The sequence below is a fragment of the Triturus cristatus genome, chromosome 5_2 (assembly GCF_964204655.1).
Source record: "Triturus cristatus chromosome 5_2, aTriCri1.1, whole genome shotgun sequence".
In the NCBI taxonomy this organism is placed as follows: Eukaryota; Metazoa; Chordata; class Amphibia; order Caudata; family Salamandridae; genus Triturus; species Triturus cristatus.
In genome coordinates, this window is record NC_140588.1 from 515,810,223 (window position 1) to 515,829,490 (window position 19,268).

Here is a 19,268-nt window from a genome sequence, read left to right on the forward strand (position 1 = left end):
TCGGAAGTATTGGAATCGCTTGGGGTCCTTAATATGGTGCCAATTAGTTAGGTCGGTGTACTTGAGGAACCCATTAAGGTCAAATAAATGTCCTGCAGGTCGAGGCCCACCATTGCGGGAACGCTCGCACTTCAAGCCCTGGTGGGAATTCGGGGTTATCAAACAGAGGTGTAAGGGGCAAGGGAAAGGAGGTGAGCCCTCGTTTAGTCGCCACAGTGTCCCATACTTGCATTACCGAGCGGGTAATGGGAGATTTGTTTAGGTATGCTGGTTTGTCTGAACGTTTCAGGAATGGGATTTTCCAAAGAGATAGACATGCCATCGCCCTGTCCTGAAAGAGCCATCTCTTTTCTGACTCGGGTCTGCTCATTCCACGAGATAGCGAAGCTGTGTTGCCCTATAATAGCTCAGTAAGTTGGGAATCCCGAGTCCTCCCTCATCCGGGGGACGGTAGGCTAGATCTCTACGTTCCGCGGCCTTTTCCCCGCCCATATAAAGTGTTGTATCTCGTGTTGCAGTTTGGAAATGTAACCCATAGGGGGCCCCACTGGTATCGTCTGAAAGATATATAGTATTTTAGGCAAAATGGACATCTTTACCGCTGTGATGCGGCCTAACCGCGACAGAGGGTGTGTCTGCCACCGGTGTAGATCCTGCACGATTTGGGAGGTGAGGTTGGCATAGTTCCGCGTGATTGTTTGTTCAGTGGAGGAGGCCAGGATTATCCCCAAGTAGGGGATCTCGGTTTGGGGTCGTAATCCCCCAAATTATTGGAAGACGCTCGCAGGTGCGGTCTCGTTTAAACCCAGGGGCAGAAGCATTGATTTCCCCATGTTGATGTTAAAACCTGAAAACGTTTCCGAATTCCTTCAACTCTCGTGGAAAAGCCGGTACAGATCGTTGGGGCTTATCGAGAGTCGCTAAGATGTCATTCGCATATAAGCTAATAGTGTGTTGTTCCCTGCCAAAGGGGATACCGGAGATATCGGGGTTGTCTCTTATCCTCTGCGCCAGAGGCTCGATGTAGAGCGCAAATAATAGGGGTGATAGAGGGCACCCCTGTGTCGTGCCTCGCCTGATGTCAAACAGCCGTGAGTTGATCCCGTTCACACGGACAATCGCTCTGGGTTGGTCATAACAACTTGCTACCCAAGCCCGGAAGCGGTCCCCAATGCCAAAGTGCGCTAATGTTTTGTCCAGAACCTCCCAATCCACTCTGTCGAAAGCTTTTTCAGCATCGACTGAGAGTAAGAGGGCGTCTAATCCCATATAGTGGGCTTTGTCTATTAGGTGTAGTAGTCTTTGGGTGTTGTCACTGCTTTGTCTTTTGGGTATGAAGCCTTGATTGATCGGGTTCAATAATGCCAGGGAGAAGCGGGCCCAATCTGGCTGCTAGGACGCCCGTAAAGAGCTTTAGGTCCAGGTTAAGTAGGGAGATTGGCCGATATGCAGCGCATTGAGTGGTATCTTTCCCGGGCTTGGGGATAACAACTGTGTCTGCCTCCAGCATATACGCAGGGATGGAACCCGGGCGCTTAAAGTAGTTGAATAGGCATGTTAAGATTGAAGCTAGGAGTTTGCAAAAGGTTTTATAAAAACCGGCTGAGAAGCCGTCTGACCCCGGTGATTTCAGGGGTTTGAGATTACATCCTACACTCTTATAGGTGCATCAAGAGCTGTGGCGCCCGACTCGTCGATGGCTGCCCGTCTGAGATATGCCTCTCCGGCACTGTCAATTTGTGGGTCCTTGCTATATAGTGATGCGTAGAAGTCCCGTAGGGCCTCTGCAATCTGCTCATCGCTTTCGACCTTCTCAGCAGTTGAAGTGTGAAGGGCAGCAATTTTTGAGCGTTGAGTTCGGGCCCGGAGCTTTCTCGCGAGGAGCTTCTCTGTTTTATCCCCGCCTACATAGTATGAGTGTTTGAGTCGCAGGGCAGCGTATTCTGCTTTAAGTCAAGACTCGCTAGCTGCGCCCTAGCCGCCTTCAATTGCCGCCACATTCTCGGGGCCCCAGTCCGACGGTGCACTCTCTCCAGCTCTACCACTTGGACCGCTAGCGATTCCCGTTTTTCTTTGTGAGTTCTGTTGTCGGCTGCGGAGATCGCTATCAGTTTCCCCCCTCACCACTGCTTTAAGGGCTCCCCACACTGCCGTCAAAGGTGTGTCAGCTGTATCGTTAGTCGATAGATAGTCAGTAATGCGTTTATGTATCTGTTGAGATATGTCAGGCCGTTGTAAAAGGGACTCGCGAAGTCGCCACCTTCCTTTTGGTCTGCGCATGGGATGTATGTCAATAGTCACTGTCACAGCATCATGATCGGACAAAGCTACTGGGATGATATCGGCGGTTTGGACCAAGGCGTTGAGTTCAGTTGACCCGATAAAGTGATCAAGTCGGGCATACGTGTGGTGGACATGTGAATAGAAAGAGTATTGTGTGCTCTGAAGATGAGCCGCCCGCCAGAGATCTATCAGCCCCCTACTCTGCAGCCAGTCTCTCCCTGCCCTCGATATTTCCCCAGTAGAACCATGGCGATGTCCGGACCTGTCCTTTCCCAGATCCATGACTAGGTTAAGATCTCTGCCTATTACAATCTGTCTATCTGGGTGGCAAAGGACTTCTGATAGGGAGTCCTTAAGAAAGGACTCCTGTCCGGAGTTGGGGGCATAGAGGGATCCTATTATGACAGGGGAATCCCCCACCCACAGCCTGTACGCCAGCAACCGACCTTTTATCACTGCGATCTTGTCACCAATTCTGCCTTGAAAATGCTGTGCCAATAATATAGCCACCCCTCCTTTCTTATCAGCCGTGGAGGAGTAGAATTGATGAGGGAATGCCCGGGATCTAATTCTATGCCAGTCTTTGGACAATAAATGTGTTTCTTGCAAAAGGCATATCGAGGCCCCGGAGTTCTCTAAGTAGCTCAGTATCGCACGTCTCTTAATGGGATTATTCAACCCCTTCACATTAAGGGTTAAAACTTGGGTCGTATGGGTCGACATAGTTTCTCTATGAGCACATGTCAGCTTGGCAACAGGCGATCGTGTCGAGGAGAAGCATTCTTAAGCCTCTGCATCATGCTAGCACCCCGCCCTGGACGTGGCCGTACCCCATGCTCTCCCCATGGCTGCACACCGGTTCCACCCCCTTCCCTCCCCCAGGCCAACCTCCGTGTCCCCCACCCTAACCCCAACAAAATATTCCTCTTCACGCAACAAAAACGTCCAATGCCTCTAGCTCTGGGTATATGGTAAAAAAAGAGAGCAGGGTATTTGTGTAGTCCAGGCGATCCGGGCTCCCTGCCCGCTCCCCCCCGGCCAGCTATAGTGCGGTGCGTGTTGAAGTCCCCATGGTCAGATTAGAGAGTTTCTGGCGTTGATGTGTCGCGCAAGACTGCTGCTCGGGCCGAAGCCCTTTCCTGGGTCATGGTATCGCGGTCTGGCTTCATGTCAACTGTGGGCGAGCGTCTTCTGCCCACTTTTTGCCACTCTCCCCTCAATGATTTTTGCGAGGGTCTAGGGGAAGACTCAGGACTGCGCTGTGTAAGGCCCAATAGGTCACATGTCTCCTGTAGGGAGCGGAGTTGATACAGTCTGCCATTCCATTTAAAGATCAAACGAAAGGGGTGGCTCCAGGAGTAAGGCATCCATTGGTCTTTAGGAAAGCCGTCACTTCTTTGAACGCTTTTCGTTTTTGTAAGGTGATGTAAGGCTTGATACAGAGCTATGGAGTGTCCCTGATAGGTGACAGGGTGTTTTAGTCGGGCTTCCCATAGTATGCGCTCCTTCAGGGGAAAATCTGGTAGGAAGGCCAAGATGTCTGGTGGGGGGCCGGTGCTTTCCTTCCAAGACCGACTCTGTGGGCGCGGTCGATGGAGATCTCGAAATCTCTCTGAGGAGGCCTTGGAGATATCCGGCCACGTCTGCTCCGCCATCTTTGAGTGGGACCCCTCGAACGCGGATGTTATTGCGTCGGGATCGGTTTTCGAGGTCCTCGGCTTGCGCTTGTAGGGTCACTTGTTGATTCCTAAGACGGAGGACTTCCTGTTGTAGTTGCTCCACTTATTCAGTCTTAGAGAGTTCACCATTTTCTATGGCCGCTACTCGTTCTCCCAACTCGTCCACGTTCCAGCGTATTTCTCTCACCTCCCCTGCCACTTCTTGTTTGAGTGTTTGAAAGTCATCACGGAGAGTAATAAAAAGAGTTTCCACGAATGCTCGGGTGATGGATATTTCTCCGTCGTCCTGTCCCGTTAGCGACCTCGAGGTGGGGTGGGGGGTGAGGCTTCATTTGTCACCTGTTGCAGAGCCCTTTACAAGGATGTACGGTCACCTTTTTTCCTCATGTTGGCCATGATGACGCCACTCGACGCGTAGTCTAGGCTGTCACTTGTAGGCCTTAGAAGTGATTCAGTGATCCCACCAGCCGGTGCTCTTCTCCCGAAGCCTCTGATGATATTTGCTGGGTCGTTACCGGGAGCCTGTGTATGTCGCCTCCAAGGTTGGGCGGACGTGGTGTAGGCGCAGTTAAGGAGATTCACAGCGCAGCTGTGCCGGAAGATCGGGGTAGGGGCCAAGGATGGACCCTGCAGGGATCGCAAAGGACGTGTCGCTTCTGGAAGAGTCACTTGGGGGCTGGCGCTAGCAAGAACTCCGACGTGGGCCCCTCTGTTTTGAGCGAGTGGCCAGACGAACTAATGGAGCAGAGAGAGCACGTGGCGGCAGGATGGTCGTTCCCCACCTACCTAGGTGGGCCCCGCCGACCGAGCTCGCTAAGCCCGCCTGTATGTCTCTGTCTACCTCCCGGTGGTAGCGGTGTCACCACAGTGAGCCCGTGGTAGCTGGATTGTGGGGTGAGTGTCGCAGCAGCGTCAAGTCCCAATCGGCACCCCCTGTACTGGAGCAGCGCAGAGAAGAGCCCAGTCAGCACGGGCCCCCCCCGCCCTATCAGCGACGTCGCTCCGCGGTGCAAAGGTGATCCCACTCCTTGATGCGTTGCTTCTAGGCCCGGAGCCGTGTCCCATGCGGCCTGTATCGGGCACCTCCCGTCCTGTGGCTCCCCGGAGGACAACTATGCTAGGACAGCGCTGTCCTGGAAAGGCCCCGAGTAGCGCTCTCAAATCTCTTGCAGGTCGGGCCTGGTGCGCGCTGTGCGCGGAGTCTATCGCATACCCCCTGCTGTAGGCTTCACTTACATGTCACGGGGTGGCGATGTTCCGCGGTATCTGAAAGAAACACGTTAGTTAGATTCCTCACCTTAGAATATCCCCAGGCGTCAGACTGGATCCGGAAGATTTTTCGTCAGCAATACCCCTTGCGCGTCGCTAGGCGTCGTCTGCGGCTCCGCGTCCGTCGTCGGCGTCGTGCGCCGGGATGACGCCGCCCTCGCGCGCTGACGTCAGTTCTTCTTTTTTCCGCGCCAGTAAGCGCAGATCCGGGAGAGCTACCCCTTTTAGTCTTTTTTGACTAAATCTTTTTGATCATTTTTGATCCTTGTCTGTCGACATCTGGTGCCGGTAGGATGCCTGGGTTCAAGGCTTGCGAGGATTGCCATCGACTGATGTCGGTGACCGATCACCACCGCCGGTGCCTCTACTGTCTAGGCCCCGACCACGACGCGGAGTCGTGCAACGACTGCCAGGCCCTGACTTCGAAGGCTAGGCGGGAGCGGTCCCGCAAGCTTCTCGAGCTTCGCCACTCGGCTCCGCGTCGTGCGCGATCCCGGTCCAGGAGGAGGTCCAAGGATCGCTCGCGGAGCCCTAGCCGACGCCATCGATCGTCCGGCTCCAAGTCGTCGGGTAAGTCCAAACGCTCCAAGAAGTCCAAGAGGCGACAGCGCTCTTCGGACTCCCCTCGCCGGTCGCGCGACTCGGCCGAGGGTCAGGGTGGTTCCACCCCCGCGGCTCCGGCGGAGCCGCAGGTGCCGCGTCCGCCCCCATACCTTCCGGTCCCTGGGGCTGACGCGGCGCCGGCGGAGATCAGTGCCTTCCTCTCGGCCATGAGGAGCCTGGCCCCGCCGTCGACGCCCGCTGGCGCGCCTTCGGGCCCCGCGGACTCGACTGGGCGACCTCGCGTGCCGGCGGCTCCGGCCCCGGCGCCGTCGACGACTCCGGTCTCGACGCCGCAGGTCCCCGCGGGGCCCATGCCTGGGCCCCAGTCGCCGCCGGTTGACCTAGTCACTCCTCCACCGGCGCCGACGCCTGAACCACCGACGCCGTCACCGGCGCCGCCGACGCCTTTGACGCCGACACCCCAGTTTAGCCCTCATCCGGACCCGGCGCCGGTGCGGCGTCGACCGACGCCGCATCCGACGCCGCTTGAGTCCTACCATCTCTACAGTCCGGTTCCGATCATTCCTCCTGTTTATCAGGAATCGGAAGAAGGGGGCGACTGGGAGGGGTTCGAGGACCCTCTGGCTGTTCAGTCACAGCTTTCTCAGGACTGGGCAGATGAACTGGGGGAGGCCAGTGGGCTGGACACCTCGCCAGACACTGGATTCACTTCTCCTCCGACCGTGGCTTCGGAGGAGGGTGCAGCATTTTCTGTGGTGCTGCGCAAGGCGGCCGAGGCCCTTGGGCTCGAGTTGCCTGCCGTGGCTGTGAGGACTAACATCCTCACTGAGGTGCTTCAAACCTCAGCAAGCTCCACTGAGCCTCTGCTGCCGTTCAACGAGGCCCTCACTGACGTTCTGCAGGGCACCTGGTCCAAGCCCTCCACAGTTCCTCCTGTGGATAGGAACGTTGCCAGGCGCCACCGCCCTGCTCCGGGCGACCCCAGTTTCCTGTCCCAACACCCCACCCCCGAGAGTCTGGTTATCCAGGCCTCTACCTCCCAATCCTCCTTCCCGACCGCTCCGCCGGACCGGGATTCCAAGAGACTCGAGCAGTTTGGCAAGAAACTGTTCTCGTCCCTTAGTTTGGGCCTGCGGTCCTTAAATACCGCCTGTCTCTTGGACCGTAGGCGTGTATCGGGCTTCTCCCACCCGAAGATGCAGTGTGCGGCAGCTCCCCAGTTCTTGCCGGCAGGGTTACCGGAGCCCCGGTGAAATTTCGGTGATCGCCGTTAAGGTCTTGCCGTGGATCTTCTGTCATCCACTGAGCCTCCCCTGGCGACTGCCGTGTATTCCTCTGCTCCACCAATCACTCGCCTCAAGCACCTCCGGGCCTGATGTGTGTCGCGCCTAGGCCTCAAAGCAGCGCCCTCGATTTTCGTGCCACCGAGCCAGCCACTAGTCCGCTGAGCGCGATCCTTTTGGAAGGCGATCGCTTTCCCCCTCACGTCGCGGGCACCACTCACTTCATGCTAGTGGAGCGTTGCGGGGGTCTGCAGCCAGGACCGTGTCGCTCACTCGATTCGCCAGCCGGACGAGGGTGCCCGTCCTCGATTATTCACCGCCTGGGCGCCATTTTCTCCTGAAAGTGCCGGATCGCCTGCAAGATCAGTCGCGGGCTTAATGGCGCGCCAAACCTCCTCTTCTGGTGTCGCTGTGTCCCCACGTGCAGTACTGCCTGATTGCAGCGTAGTTTTGGGGACTTTGCGTGGGAGAGAACTAGGGGCGAAGGGCCGCGGCGGGGAGCTTCCGGAGACCACGTCTGTTCAGGTCGCCATCTTGACCACGCCCCCAAGTGGTTGCATTCTTAATGAAGAGATTATGTCTACATCGGAGATGTGATGAAATTCGGGATAAACAGAAATATGAGAACATATTAAATGATTGCTTTATTCTAAAAAGCAATGAAAAGGTGGTTTGTGGCTGATAGAATATGTTATGGAAAAAATCTCAAGGGATAAATATGGTAAAGGTGGAATACAGTCAAGATCGTTTGATGCTGAAGTTCATGACAGGGAAAAAAACACACTTTGGTTGAGAAGATCCCTGAGAAGACCTAGTTCACTTTTTTCTCTTTCACACACACAAGCACTGCTCTTAGATACACAAACGTACTAGAATATTGCGGTTCTGCTGGTAGTAGTGGAATTGTTGTGTTGGTGGTATAGTTAGCGGTGACGTTGGCGATCGTGGTGGTACTAGTTTTAGTGGTTGTAATGGTCATAATGGTGGTTGTTGTGGTAGTACCAATGGTGAGGATGATATTGGTGGTGATGGTAATGATTATAGTTGTGAAGGTGATAGTGTTAATGATGGTGGTAGTGGTAATGATGGTGGTAGTGGTGTGAAAGATGGTGGTGATAATGGAGGTAACTGTGATATTGGTGATGATAGTGGTAAGGGTGATGGCGGTAATGATGGTGACAATTGTGGTCGTGGTTATGGTAGTGTTTGCGCTGGTGGTGTGATAACTAGGATAATGGTGTTTAGTATTGTGATTTGTGTGCACAGGCAAAATTCCATCACTCAACTGACACTGGATATGCCAAATAACTATTCATTTAACATAAGGGAACTAAAATGGACACTGCAAAGAAAACCACTGGCAAACGTTGGCAGGCTGAACCAACATTAACAGGGAATTTGAGCATGGCATGCGAACTAGACCCATGCGATTTCACTTGTACTAGATACCGCTAACTTTCCCAAGGAGCAGTTGATAAAATGCTGCCCTTGCCTTTACTGTTATGCTATGTGGCGTAAGTTGTTTCAGCATTAATCTAAATGGTCCAGTTATGGTTTAATTGTGCTGTATGAACTAATTGGAGGCTGCCATGTCACAGTCTGTAACTCAGAAGTTCCATTCCTAAGAGTGGCTATCAAATTGCAGTCAGGTTTCGTACTGAGTTTAGGTGGTGTTGATGAAAGCACTGTTCGAACTGTGGTAGGATGTGTTACTTGCAGTTGAAGGGGCACTGGTGGTGCAGCTAAGAACGGAAATGGAGCATAGATGATAGTAACTAGTAATTAGAAAATGGTTTAACTGGCATAATGAGCCGCATATGCCAATCTCCTTTGGCTAACTGATACTGTTGCGTTCACCCCAATATTATTGAGGTCATACCCAGTAGATCCTTGTGACCCAAAAAGGATCTACAACCTCTTCAGAGAAAAGATGAACTGACATGTGTCTTTCATTCCTCCTCCAGAGAATTATGTTCTCTTACACAAGGATTGTTAAGAGATTCTCCTACAGGTTTTTCTGCCTCTTATGTGCAGGTCAGAATAAATGGAACTTGCTCTTCACAAAGCTGTACAAACACACAATGATTGGTATTTTACTATTCTATGATTATTTATTTTACATTATTTGTCTACAAAGCATGTGCATCAGAATGATCAGAATTATCACTTAATTCTGCTGGTAAGCTACGGATCTGAGCGAATGTTGGATAAGCCTGATCCTATTTCACCACACGTTCCTAACTTTACTAATTAATCTATAGCCTAATTGGTGTTCCCTACCTTTGTCATTGCTCCAATCTTCAGGATCTATTAGTTTGCTTAATTTTTAAAATACATGCCAAGCCACGTGTAGTTTCACCACACAAGAAGTACATGTATCTAACCCCATCCCTGCCCCCAGTACCTTTTATATGTATGTATGTATATGTACCTTGTATACTAATGATGTCTTATGGAGTGAGTGGAAGTGTCATTTGTGCTTTGCTACAAAATGCACTTTTGCAGAGGCACACTGAAGCTAATGCTACTTTTCCTTCTTCCTTCCAAGATGGGTTTCTACAGGATCTTTGTTTCTTGTAGCCACAGTTACAAGAGGTTATCAGAGAAGTGTAGAGTTTTTCCTCTCTGTCAGTTGCTTCAGAAAACATGGACTTTCTAAACTGACAATGTGGTGACTGAGCACACAGTTTTTTTGTAAATATTTTTATTTGCATTTTTATCAACCAAACATACCATTCTACAAAATACAGTGGGGTACATGTGGATTGTCCGATACGCAATCAATAATGAAACAGTCATCACGAGAGACAAGCGTAGTATGGCACAATGAGAGAAGACCCGCATGGGGGTTCAATTCACAGATCTTGAGCATAGAAATAAAGTGCAAGTGCATCCCCACATCAGCATACCATTGGCATACTTCCCAGCTATCACAGCCATACCTATGAGGTAACCCTAAGTCAGTCATACCATCTAGGTTCCAGGAATTCAGGGAGATGTTGCTGGGGTCGAGCCCTGCATTCCTGTAGACTGGGAGGAGACTCCCAGGTGTGCCTCCCTTTTCTATGATCTGCTCTGCGGTAGATTTTCTGGGGCAGGCCACTATAATAGCATTTCAAGCGGGTAATATTGGAATCCTGTGTACGCCTCTGTTTTCTTCTTCTGAAGCGCTTCTCTTTTGCACTGCTCCCATTTCACCAGCTCAGTTCCCCACCTACATATATCAGGGCCACTGACGGACTTCCAGCTCAGCAACAGCTGTCTGCGGGTCCGTATAAAAATCAAATCTGCGAATCTGTCTGTCACCTTTCAAGCCATTTCACGGTTATATAGGCCTAGAAGACGTAATTATGGAGTATACTCAAAGCTCCTATCCGTAGCTCTGCGAAGTACCTGTAAAACGGTGGTCCAGAATGGTGTTAATGTCGGTAAGAACCACACCATATGGAAGAATACCACAAAATCTGCACCGCATCAAGGGTATGTCAATGTCATATTAGGGAACATGTTATGCGGGGATGGAGGGGTATGCCGCATATAAATAATACCTTTGAATGCATTTAAAACAGGCATTTCCAAACACCTGTGGGGCAAGTACTAGTGTCCTCTTCCAAGCCGTGTCAGTCAAGGACGATCCCAAGTCCTCCACACAACGCTGCCACAATTGCACCAAATCCAACTGGGCCCCTTTCATCAAATCCCTTTCAAGTCATGTGACGGTTCTCATTCGACCCGTAATGATGAATACATAACGCAGACATTCGTGTTCTGGAGGTTCCGCATTGCCTTAACCCCCACCACTCGCTGACCCTACTCAACAAAGCTCCGTGGAGCAAGAAGTGCCCCACCAGGAGGCCATACATCGGTGTAGCTCCAGAGAGGGGCAGGCCTCTCCTCTGTAAACAAGTCACCCATTATTGTGAGTTGCGACCCTGACTATCTCTTTAGGCCCGTCCAGCCCCCAATCCGTAACTAATGCCGAGCAGTCTTCAAGTGTAGCTCACCGAGGTACAGAACTCTAGTGCTTGTCCTTTGTAATGCCCTTGACCAGACATAGCACGCCGTCCTGGCCGTATGTTCTCCTTGCACACCATGGAGGCGGGTTCAGGTTTGAATAAAATGCTAGTCAAAAGATATTTGGATGGCAATCCTCGTTCCCGAAAGCCCTCTTTATCCCATAGCACAGATGGCCACCAAGTTACCCATTGCAGTTGTGCCAGCAGATAATAGTTCGAAATCTGGCACAGCTAATCTACCCTCCTGTACCAGCAAACAAAAATTCTGCAGTGCCACCCAATCCCGAAAGATCCCCTACTATAAAGTCAGGAGAATACCATCTAGCTCTCGGAAGAATCCCCACAGGAGCTCCACCAGCAGGGCCGCAAACAGGTAAAGGCGCCACGGCAGAACTACCATCTTGGAGAAAGCTATCCGTTTTCCCACCGATAAATACAAAGAGGTCCAGAAGGCCACGGAACGTCTCAGGGCAGCAAGGCCCTTGGATAACAACTCAGCAGTACGGTAGATCGGCACTCACAAATAGCGAATGGTGACAGGGTTTCCGCCACATAGTTGGAGCAGCTGGGAGGGGGTCCAGCCCTCACCCCCTGGTTGCCACGTATAGAATATATGCAGAGATTTGTTCCAGTTAGCCTCCAGGCCAGATAACGTCTAAAAGCAGTCAAGGCCGCCACTTCTCCCTCCAAATCTGTGTTGTTCTCCCTCATATATAAGAGCATGTCATCTGCATACAGGTAGAGATACAGACCGTCACTAGAGATCTGTATCCCTCAGTAGTGGCTCCCCTGCATGATCATCTGTGCAAATGGCTCTACAGCCAAAGCAAACAGAGGGGATAGAGGACAGCCCTGCCTGGTTCCTCACTCCACCAAGCATGCATCTGAGATTAGCAAGTCAGTACGGACTCGGACCATCGGGTCCATGTACAGTAATTTTGTCCACTTGACAGAGGGTAACCCAATGCCCATACCAAGCAAGGTAGGATATAGAAATTCCAAACTGAGGTAATCAAACGCTTTCTAAATATCCACAGAAAAGACCAAGGAGTCTGGAGGAAGCTGTTCCCATTGAACTAGAATATAATGCAATTGATGAATGTTCGACATGGTTCTACGGAAAGGTATTAACCCGGTCTGGCGGGATCAACCAGGGCACACATGCGGCAGGAGTCGATTCACCAACCCTTTAGCATCAAGAGAGGGCAATAAGAATCAAGGATAACCGAATTGTTAACCTTCGGTAGTGACACAATTATAGCCTCACACAATAAGAGTGGGAGGACACCACACCTCCGGAAGTCATTAAACAGGGCCACCAATTTAGGGATGACCATAGAATTCTGTGAGCAGATCATCCAACCGGGAACCTTCCCTCTTGCCATCTCCCTGATCGCACTTCGTACCTCATGCTCAGTAATATCTATACCCAGTTGAGCCGCCAGCTTCCAATATCAACGGGATGTAGTTGAAAATATCCTCTTCACACACCCCGGTCTTTGCAGAATACAGGTCTCTGTAATAATGCAGCAATGCATGGTTGATCTCCACCTTAGTAAATATGTCCCACCCCGATGTGTGTCAGGCCTGGAGGATAGTATGACCTTTCTTCTCGTTCTGCAGGAGCCAAGCTAGCATACTCCTGGATTTGTCTCTCTGCATGGCCCTTGGTAATATACGCCTTATAATCATATTCTTGGAGGCGCTCTACCGTGGTGAGCAACTTCTCCTGCACACAGAGAACACATTTCCTGCCCTCATGCATCTGCTCTAGATGATGGGGAAGGCCCATCAAGAAACCTGACATACCCTGAATCCGGTCCCAGGATGCTTGTTTCCGGTCCAGGGAGGACCTGGACTGGCAGTTCGGTCTGGACTGTTCCCATGGGGCACAGGGTCAAGACTGATTTGCATATGGCTGGGTCCAAACTGGGGTGGCGTAGTGGGCAAAAGAACAATGGATTTAACCCTGATCTTTTGACTAGGGGAGAATGTTTGCATTGTCAGCATTCCGTCCATCATTTGTTTGCTGTAACACTTTTTGCCCTAAGTGGGATGGGTATGCCCAGACATGGGTGCCTTGCTCATTGTGCCACTGGATTCAAGCTAGCCTGGCTGAAGAAGGGTGACATACCCTGAAACCGGTCCCAGGATGCTTGTTTCCGGTCCAGGGAGGACCTGGACTGGCAGTTCTGTCTGGACTGTTCCCATGGGGCACAGGGTCAAGACTGATTTGTATATGGCTGGGTCCAAACTGGGGTGGCGTAGTGGGCAAAAGAACAATGGATTTAACCCAGATCTTTTGACTAGGGGAGAATGTTTGCATTGTCAGCATTCCGTCCATCATTTGTTTGCTGTAACACAGGAGTATAACATCAAGCATAGGCATTAGTGAAGCTTTTGAAACCCCGATACAACGGTCAGTTAGTGCATGGGTGAAAATCTTTGACGATAACAAGTCTCTCCCCATAAATGACAAAATTCGAGACAGATGGTGGAAAAAAGAAGGGATACAGCTTCCAAAAACAACTTGGAATAGAATCAACAAATTAAATGCTACAGTATTAAGAAGTGCTAATTTTAAACGTATGCATTTCTATACAAAATGGCTAATTTATACCACACCATCCTTTTTACATAATATTTTTCTACAAATTGAGGATAGGTGCTTTCGCTGCACTAGAGAGGGTGGTGGCACCTGGTTACATATTGTTTGGGATTGTCCCAAAATCAGCAATCTATGTGAAGAAATTGAAAACTATGTTAGAGCCACCATAGATCTCTCTATTTCCATCGATAAATTTATTGCAGTATTAGGTTGCTCGCCTAATATGACGTTAAGTAATACACAAGAAGAATGCTTATATATCGGTATTAGTAGCAAGATCCCTAATCCTACAGAACTGGCGTAGCAATAAGATACCTTCCTTTCAAGCATTTAGAGCAAAACTTAGAAAAATCAAAGAATTTGAGAGAAGATATGCATTAAGATCAGGGACATCAAGGAAGTTTGAGAAACGTTGGAGCTCCATAGGTAATTAGCCCGGGCTCTATGGAGAAAGACTGTTAGTAGACGGTACAAAATTGGAGAGGGTGATGCAGCGCGGCCAATACCAACCCTTTATAAGCACCACTTAATCCAGGAATAAACTCACACACCACTTATTCATCGGTGGGGCCCATAACACCGAAAACACACATTCACTCAGTTTTCTGGATAAGTGACAAGCTGACGAGCTGCAAGACAACACGGGGTACCTTATTACTATTATTTACCTAATTAATATTTATATACTTTTAAACTCTGGAGTTTTCTGGTCTAATTATCAAGGTACTCCGTTATTTTTTGAGGTCGATGGACCAACTAGTAGGAATCAGTTGAAAGCGATTAAGTCCAGCTTGATAACAATTAAACATTTAACATTTTATAGATCATAACTTTTAATTTTAATAACCACAGACTCAGTTTGAGTTAGCATGAAATTTTATCTAGATTCTTTGATATAATTGAATAAGTAAATTTTATTAGACTATTTATAATCACTAATTTCATACGTGTTTCAATAAGGATTTAAAGAAAACAGAAAAATGCTCATTACCCTTGGCCTTAGGGCGATGACGAGAATGGTTCACCAGAATATGAACCGCAGATCATAGGATAGGTTCCCAAACTGACTGACAGTCCCTCTAACCTCCTCGGACGTGATCCCTCCCAGGATTAAATCCCGCGACGTTCTCATTCCTGTCTCCCATCAAAGTTCGAAGTTCAAAAAAGACAATCTGTCAGTCTTTTCAGCATTGGGGAGATAAATTGTCTCAACAGACAGCGTGTCGTGTTGAATAGGAAAGCAAGTGCCACAACGTCATCACAAGCACTAACTTTTATACCCTTGCACTAACTTGCTATACCCAGAATTGAAACTTTTAGGGGCTGTGATGTGATTGATTTTAATTGGTGTATTGGAGGGGTGGTGATGGTCACCTCATTGTCCTCCTTGCCTAAACCAGTTCTGTAAATTGCCTATTCATTCATGTCCTTGTGACTTGTTAGGTTCCAGCGATTGTAACCATTTCTTTCATTAATAAGTGGAATCATCTTCTGTATTTCGAGTTCTTCATCCGTTCCCAAGCTTTTGTACAGAAAGACTTGGCATCCACTCCTGTCCTAGGCCAGTGCAACCTTGACATCTTTCACTCTAGGCGTAGGTCATTCACTCGTGACTGTAACTTTCATTCTGTTCATGTGCAGAGGTCACTCTGATCACACGTGATCATCCTCTCTCGGCAGCAGCCATTTTCTCAGCGAGGCCTAGCAGGCCTGTACGGAACTAATGTGAAAACAACATAGCAGAAATTAGACATGGGAAAATAAGCCCTTCTGTTTACCACCCACCGTTCTAATGACCCGTGTTAGGTGTTACCTAGCGTAAGCAACATTTAAAGCCGTTTTACTTACCGTCTGCATTCTTTATCACAATATTCTTAACTAGCCATAAAATACATGCAATTTTACTTCTATTTCCTACACGAAACACAAAGCTTTGTTAATTTAAGGTCACATCTGTAAGTAACTGCCAGTTAATTTTCCCATGTGTAATGTCTAAAGAAAGGTGCATTGATTGATTCATTCAAACAATTAGTAAATTAGAGTTATGAGGTCGTTGACTTTGAAGGGGGTACAAAAATGTTTGTATTCTCCCCTGCTCCATAATGGGGGTTGGGGATTTTTAACAGAATAGCTAAACCCTGGAAAGATGTATTTATCCGGTTAAACAACCAAACAAATGCTATTCTATGTTAAGCACGTATGCACTTTGTTATTCCTATTTTGTGCGCCACTTGCATCTAACCAATTTATCACTCATTATGGATTTTTTCAGAAATGGAATGTTTTTTTTAATGCTTGTTTTCTGTAACGTGGTTAATTGTAAGATATTTTGAGTACTAATACTCTAAAAGTTTTGCACTATGCACTTTACTCTGCAGTACTGTATTGTTGTATTATCTTGAACTCTCAATAAAAAAACAACAAAAAGACAATTTCTTGGAGTCCTCTTGGATGAGTCCCAGATCCACTGCAATAGATCTGATCTTTCCCTCGAGGCGCTCCCCAATTCATCAATCGGGCATCGGGCCAGCAGCTTGTCAGGCTAAATCTCAATGTGAAAGGTATCTCCGTCGCTTACGCCCATGATTGATTCCCTTTTTGGGGCACATGCAGACGTATCTTTCTTTGTTCTTTTAGTGCGACCCATGTCAATTGCATGTACGTGGTGTCTAGGGGCAGGAAAATTACGGAGATCAGAGCCCACAGTATCTGGGCCTAAAGACACCAGTTAGTTAGTCATGATCACCCAACAGCGAATCTACAGTAGTAGTGGCAGCAAATTGAATTTCAATAGTAGGCAAGAAATGCTCCAGGCAGTCAGGGAATCACCTACTATCTGAAGCCCAATACCCCCGGCGACAGGGTGGGCCCTGTCATCCCAAGCGTGAGCAGAACTGTGCAGGAGAACTGGGCATGTGCGAAGTACAGGTGGCGCTTCCCCAGGGGCTCAAAGTTTCCATACTCCGGCCGGAGAATCCCAATTCAAAGGGAAAGAAAGGGGGCACTGCAGCCGTTGATTTCCAGGACAGGAGAAAAGAAAGAGGGGCCCAGCGGGTGAACTCCCGCCCCAACTGCAAGTCTGGCAAGAGCCCGCCCCCACTTATTCTGCGGCTCCCCGGTCACCATTGCGGGGCCGCTCAGTGACATGGGGCACTCATACGGGCTCGGACAGCCCCCGATATCCTCCTTGCAGGCCAGGCCGGCAAAGCTGCCCCGCCCGACACGCAAAAACCAAGCGTGTCGGGGAAGGACTCCAGGTGGTCTAAAAGTCCCCAGCCAAATGCACCCTTGCCACGCCCCGTTCTTCCGCCCAGGTCGGCACCCGGCAAGGCTCTCCTTTCGTTGGATTTGCGGCCTCCTCTAACTACGTGGGCCGTCATATTGGCAATGTCGCGCACCGCATCCAATTGAGCTTCATCCTCCACCACTGCAGGGACTGCCCGACTCGCTATCCGAGGGCGCCACTAGGTTCCTGACGGCCCGGTGGCACACCCGGGGCCCCCCAAAGGTATGTGTGTGGCAGACTGGCAGCTGGAAGGCCGGGGGTTGGCTGCTAGCGAGGCACTTGCGCCGTCTGCATCCTCACAGCATGGCGGCACATGACTGAGCACACTGTTTGCATTACCAATGCCATCAAGCATTTAGTCTGTCCTTCTTCCTATTACACACATCTTCAAATATTAAATGTAGTCATGTTTACATGCAGTCATACCTGCCTTGCATGAAAACATGCAAAAGAAGTCCTGCCACACACAACAAAACAGTGACTGATTACGTCCCTAGGACCTATACATAGTCATCTGTTCCTTCAGAATTAAATTGAACTCTGGGAAGTTTCACAAAACCTAAGTGAATGAATAGAAATTTTAGCACTAACCGTGATCTTGCAGGTACTTATCCTCACATCAATGGGTTGAAATACGTTAATACACTGTAAAGACATGATATTCATAAGATATCTATTGCTCTCTCCAAGTATCGTCTAGATTATTCTAACGATGGCAGTTTGATTATGCTCTTTGTGCAGGTGAAGGATGCTGCATACTTCTATAAAAGGACCCAGGACCTTAAATCAGCTGCCAGATGTTTTGATCAAATACAAGAATTTGAGCTTGCGCTGAACATGTATTGCCAGGAGAAAATGTATGAAGAAGCTGCTCATGCCCTTGAAAGGTAGATTGTTTTATTTATTTAAGTAGATTTCTCAGGATGGTAATTTTTTCATTTCATCACCCCATAAGTCAAGTATGTCCCCATGGGTGTATGAAATTTTATAAACATTTGTGCTTCCAATTTAGTTGTGCTACAAGATTATTTTTATTGTATACTATGTTCCATGCTTCTGTTGTGGAAATGTTATTTCAGAGTTTTCCCACGTAGTTACTTAATTGACTTCCCTTACATGTACACCCAAGGTTGGTTCAACATTTATGGCGAGAAAACAAATCCTGTTCTAAGACATCCATCATGCACTGAAGCTTTTTGTCGAGGCTGACTCATTCAACAACGCCATTGATGCCATTCCATTTCAAAGCTAGATAGAGGATCATGAGGTGCAACATATGTCTTACTATCCTAATCCAAGACTTCTTTTGTCTGTGAAGTCTATTTATTTATTGACTCAAAAGAACCTTTTGGTTACATGCACTTATTTTTGCAAGGAGGGCATCACTGCCTCAAAATTTCAAACTAGGCTCTACAGGTTATTAACTACCATCATCTAGCACACAAAGCTGCCATTTACTGCTAAGTGCATACCAGACATGTGGACACATAGTTATTTTTGCTTTCTATCACTTAATAGTCACATGCCATCCAGACACTTAAAACTAAATGGGGCATATGATTCTCAAGTTTCGAATGCGGTATTTTACCATTACATTTTCCCTAAAAGACCCTTTGCCAGTGTCTTAATTTAAATAAGTTAACTATTAATTTGGTCAGTTAGTGCCCTATGTAATACGAACAATTTCATTCTGTTTGCATGATATCCTCATATTGTTTTTGAGATAGTGACAAAGGCCGTAAAAGCTTGTATTTGCCATTATCAGCATTACCCCAGGTGTGGCATGTTAACTAAAAGTCTGTGTGTGATGGACATAAAGCCTAGTCACGTCACCCATTCCTGTATTGCCATTTGTTTCCCTTAAGTTTTACACGAGAAGGGCTACCTTTCTTACTTTAGATTCAATGCTTTTTCTTAGTGGGTTCATAATGTACATAGTGGTTAACCACCTAGAGATTTCTACTGTGGTTTATCTGTTTTCTTTGGTAATTCTAACAGGATAGCACAGAAGGAGGTGGAAGGCAGAAACTTATTCACACCCCACACACATGTTTATCCTACTATTTCCCCTCCTACAAGGGCAGTGCTGCTTCTCCACAGGCAGCAGAAAATTGAATGTTCGAGGCATATGAGTTGCAGATCACACACTAAGGATAAGATCGCCATCTGGTGTTGGGCTCGGATGATTGCAGGTTGTTGTTGTTTTCGGAAGAAGTCTTTGGTCACGACATAGGTGACTCCTCCTCTGGACAACAGTGCGCATGGGCATCCACTCCATCC

The 19,268-nt window shown here is 48.7% G+C and overlaps 1 protein-coding gene across 3 annotated transcripts in view; it reads left to right on the forward strand.

The window, feature by feature from the left end:
- Positions 1 to 19,268, forward strand: part of TRANK1 (tetratricopeptide repeat and ankyrin repeat containing 1) — a 1,100,402-nt gene that overhangs the window by 867,642 nt on the left and 213,492 nt on the right. For all 3 annotated transcript variants that reach the window (XM_085607558.1, XM_085607559.1, XM_085607557.1), the window contains one exon: positions 17,730 to 17,875. In XM_085607558.1, the coding sequence (XP_085463684.1) occupies positions 17,730 to 17,875 (146 nt within the window). The remainder of the gene's footprint in view (positions 1 to 17,729; positions 17,876 to 19,268) is intronic.